Source organism: Phaethon lepturus, unplaced genomic scaffold (genome assembly GCF_000687285.1).
Source record: "Phaethon lepturus isolate BGI_N335 unplaced genomic scaffold, ASM68728v1 scaffold49769, whole genome shotgun sequence".
NCBI lineage: Eukaryota > Metazoa > Chordata > Aves > Phaethontiformes > Phaethontidae > Phaethon > Phaethon lepturus.
Window position 1 is genome coordinate 768 of NW_010562290.1, and position 2,131 is coordinate 2,898.

General features: G+C 58.9%; 1 protein-coding gene across 1 annotated transcript; it reads left to right on the forward strand.

Annotated features, from left to right (window-relative positions):
- Positions 1–447: 447 nt before the first annotated feature.
- Positions 448–1,739, forward strand: LOC104626322 (interleukin-1 beta-like). Its single transcript, XM_010294212.1, has 6 exons — positions 448–488; positions 584–632; positions 717–906; positions 1,015–1,185; positions 1,295–1,440; positions 1,527–1,739. Exons 1-6 carry the CDS (start codon positions 448–450, stop codon positions 1,737–1,739), a joined length of 810 nt encoding a protein of 269 aa, XP_010292514.1.
- Positions 1,740–2,131: the final 392 nt, after the last annotated feature.

Sequence of the window (2,131 nt, forward strand, 5' to 3'; positions counted from 1 at the left end):
AGTCCCTGCTGGGTCAGCCCAGATGCCAAGGGCCAGCACATGAGCACCGGCCCCCCACATTGACCCCAGACATCGCCCCTACTCTCTGCCCCACATGCCAATCCCAGAGCATCACTCCTGCTCTGCCCCACACACCAGCCCCAGAGCATGCCCCCTGCTCTGCCCCATGCATGGCCCCTTGCTCAGCTCCATGGCACTGCTCTGGTGCAGTCAGCCCCCCAGCCCTCCCGGTCTCACTGGAGGAACTGAGCAAACCCAGGCATTGCGAAAGGTGGAAATCCCACTCTGACGGCGTTTCCTTCCAGTGGCTCTTGAAAACCTGCCACTCCAACACCAGGCTCAGAAAGCACCCAAGCGACGCTGCTGGCAGGAGCAGGCAGCCAAGCACCGCGGCACTCTACAGGTACCAACAGGTTTTCTGCCCAGTTCTTGCAGTCAGCAGCACAGATGGCATTCGTCCCCAATTTGGACACACTGGAGAGCGGCAGGTATAAGCATGGCTGTGCCGGCGGGGGTATTGGGGGTGTGATGCCACCCTGGTGCCATGGTGGCCCTGACTTCACCATCTCTCTTTTCCTTCCAGCCTGCATGAGGAAACATTTTATGGCCCTGACTGCCTCTGCCTGCAGAAGGTAATGCTGGGGTGGCGGGAAAGGCCCTGGGACCCCTGTGGTGGGGAAGCCAGGCTCTCACTCCATGTCCCCTCCCCTCCCCAGAAACCCCGCCTGGACTCAGAGGTGACATCGCCCAGGGTGGGCATCCAGGTGATGGTGACCAAGCAACATCCCACCAGGACCTTTCGCCGGGCCGCCATCCTTGTGGTGGCCATGACTAAGCTCCTGAAGCGGTCAGCGCACAAGGACTTTTCTGACAGTGACCTTGGGGGCTTCCTGGATGATATTCTCGGTATGGGGGCGTGGTGTCGGTGGTGTCACCCCAGCCGGGGCATGCTCTTGAAGGATTCTGTTGGACTCGGGTGCATCAGCATCCCCCTGACCATCTCTCTCCACACAGACCCCGTCTCCTTTCAGCGGATCGAGGGTAGCTACGCCGCGGCGCCTGTCTACCGCTACACCCGCTCCCAGTCCTTCGACATCCTTGACATTGACCACAAGTGCTTTGTGCTGGAGTCGCCCACCCAGCTTGTGGCCCTGCACCTGCAAGGACCCTCTGCTGGGCGGAAAGGTGAGGGGACATGGTCCCAACCCAATGTCTCCACCCCCAACCCTGGGACTACCCAGGAGCCACCCCACAGCCCTGGGGCCACCCATTAACCCATCCCTTCTGTCCACAGTGAAGCTCAACATCGCTCTGTACCGTCCCCGGTCATCGCAGAACGGCTTGGGGACCGGGCGGGTGCCAGTGGCATTGGGCATCAAGGGCTACCAACTCTACATGTCATGCGTGATGAGTGGTGCTGAGCCCGTTCTGCAGCTGGAGGTGAGCAAGGGGTCCCACTGGCTCCATCCCCTGTTGGGCTGGGGGCTTCAACCCACACTGAACCCTGTTTCACCCCCCGGTTGCAGGAAGCTGACATCAGGAGGGACATTGAGAGTGTGGAGCTGATCCGCTTCATCTTCTACCGCCTGGACAGCCCAGCCGAGGGCACCACCCGCTTTGAGTCAGCCGCCTTCCCGGGCTGGTTCATCTGCACCTCTCTGCAGCCCCGTCAGCCCGTCGGTGTCACCAACCAGCCTGACCAGGTCAACATTGCCACCTACGAGCTGACTGGGCACTGAGGAGGCCCTGCACCCAACCCAACCGGCAGTTGCTGGTTTTCAGGCTGTATGTACCGAGTACAAACCCCCCAGCCAGGACCTCTGTCCTCCCCATCTATTTCAGGTGAAATAGCAGCTCTGGGCCCTGTGGGCCCGAGTGACCCCAATTTATACTTATTTATTGTGTCCATCCCTTGCTTTTAATTTATATACATTTTATTGGAAATTGTGGTTTTGTTATCGGGAATGAGGATGTTTGCTGGTGATGGAAGTGGAAATAAAAGTTTTTCCAGGATAGCATTGCTCGGTTTGTTGCTCTCACAGAGGTTATATGATGTGGAGGTGCTTCATGGACGGGAAAAATCCCCCTGTTCTGGCTGCTTTTGGGGGCTCTCCAGGCCTGTGTGCAAAGC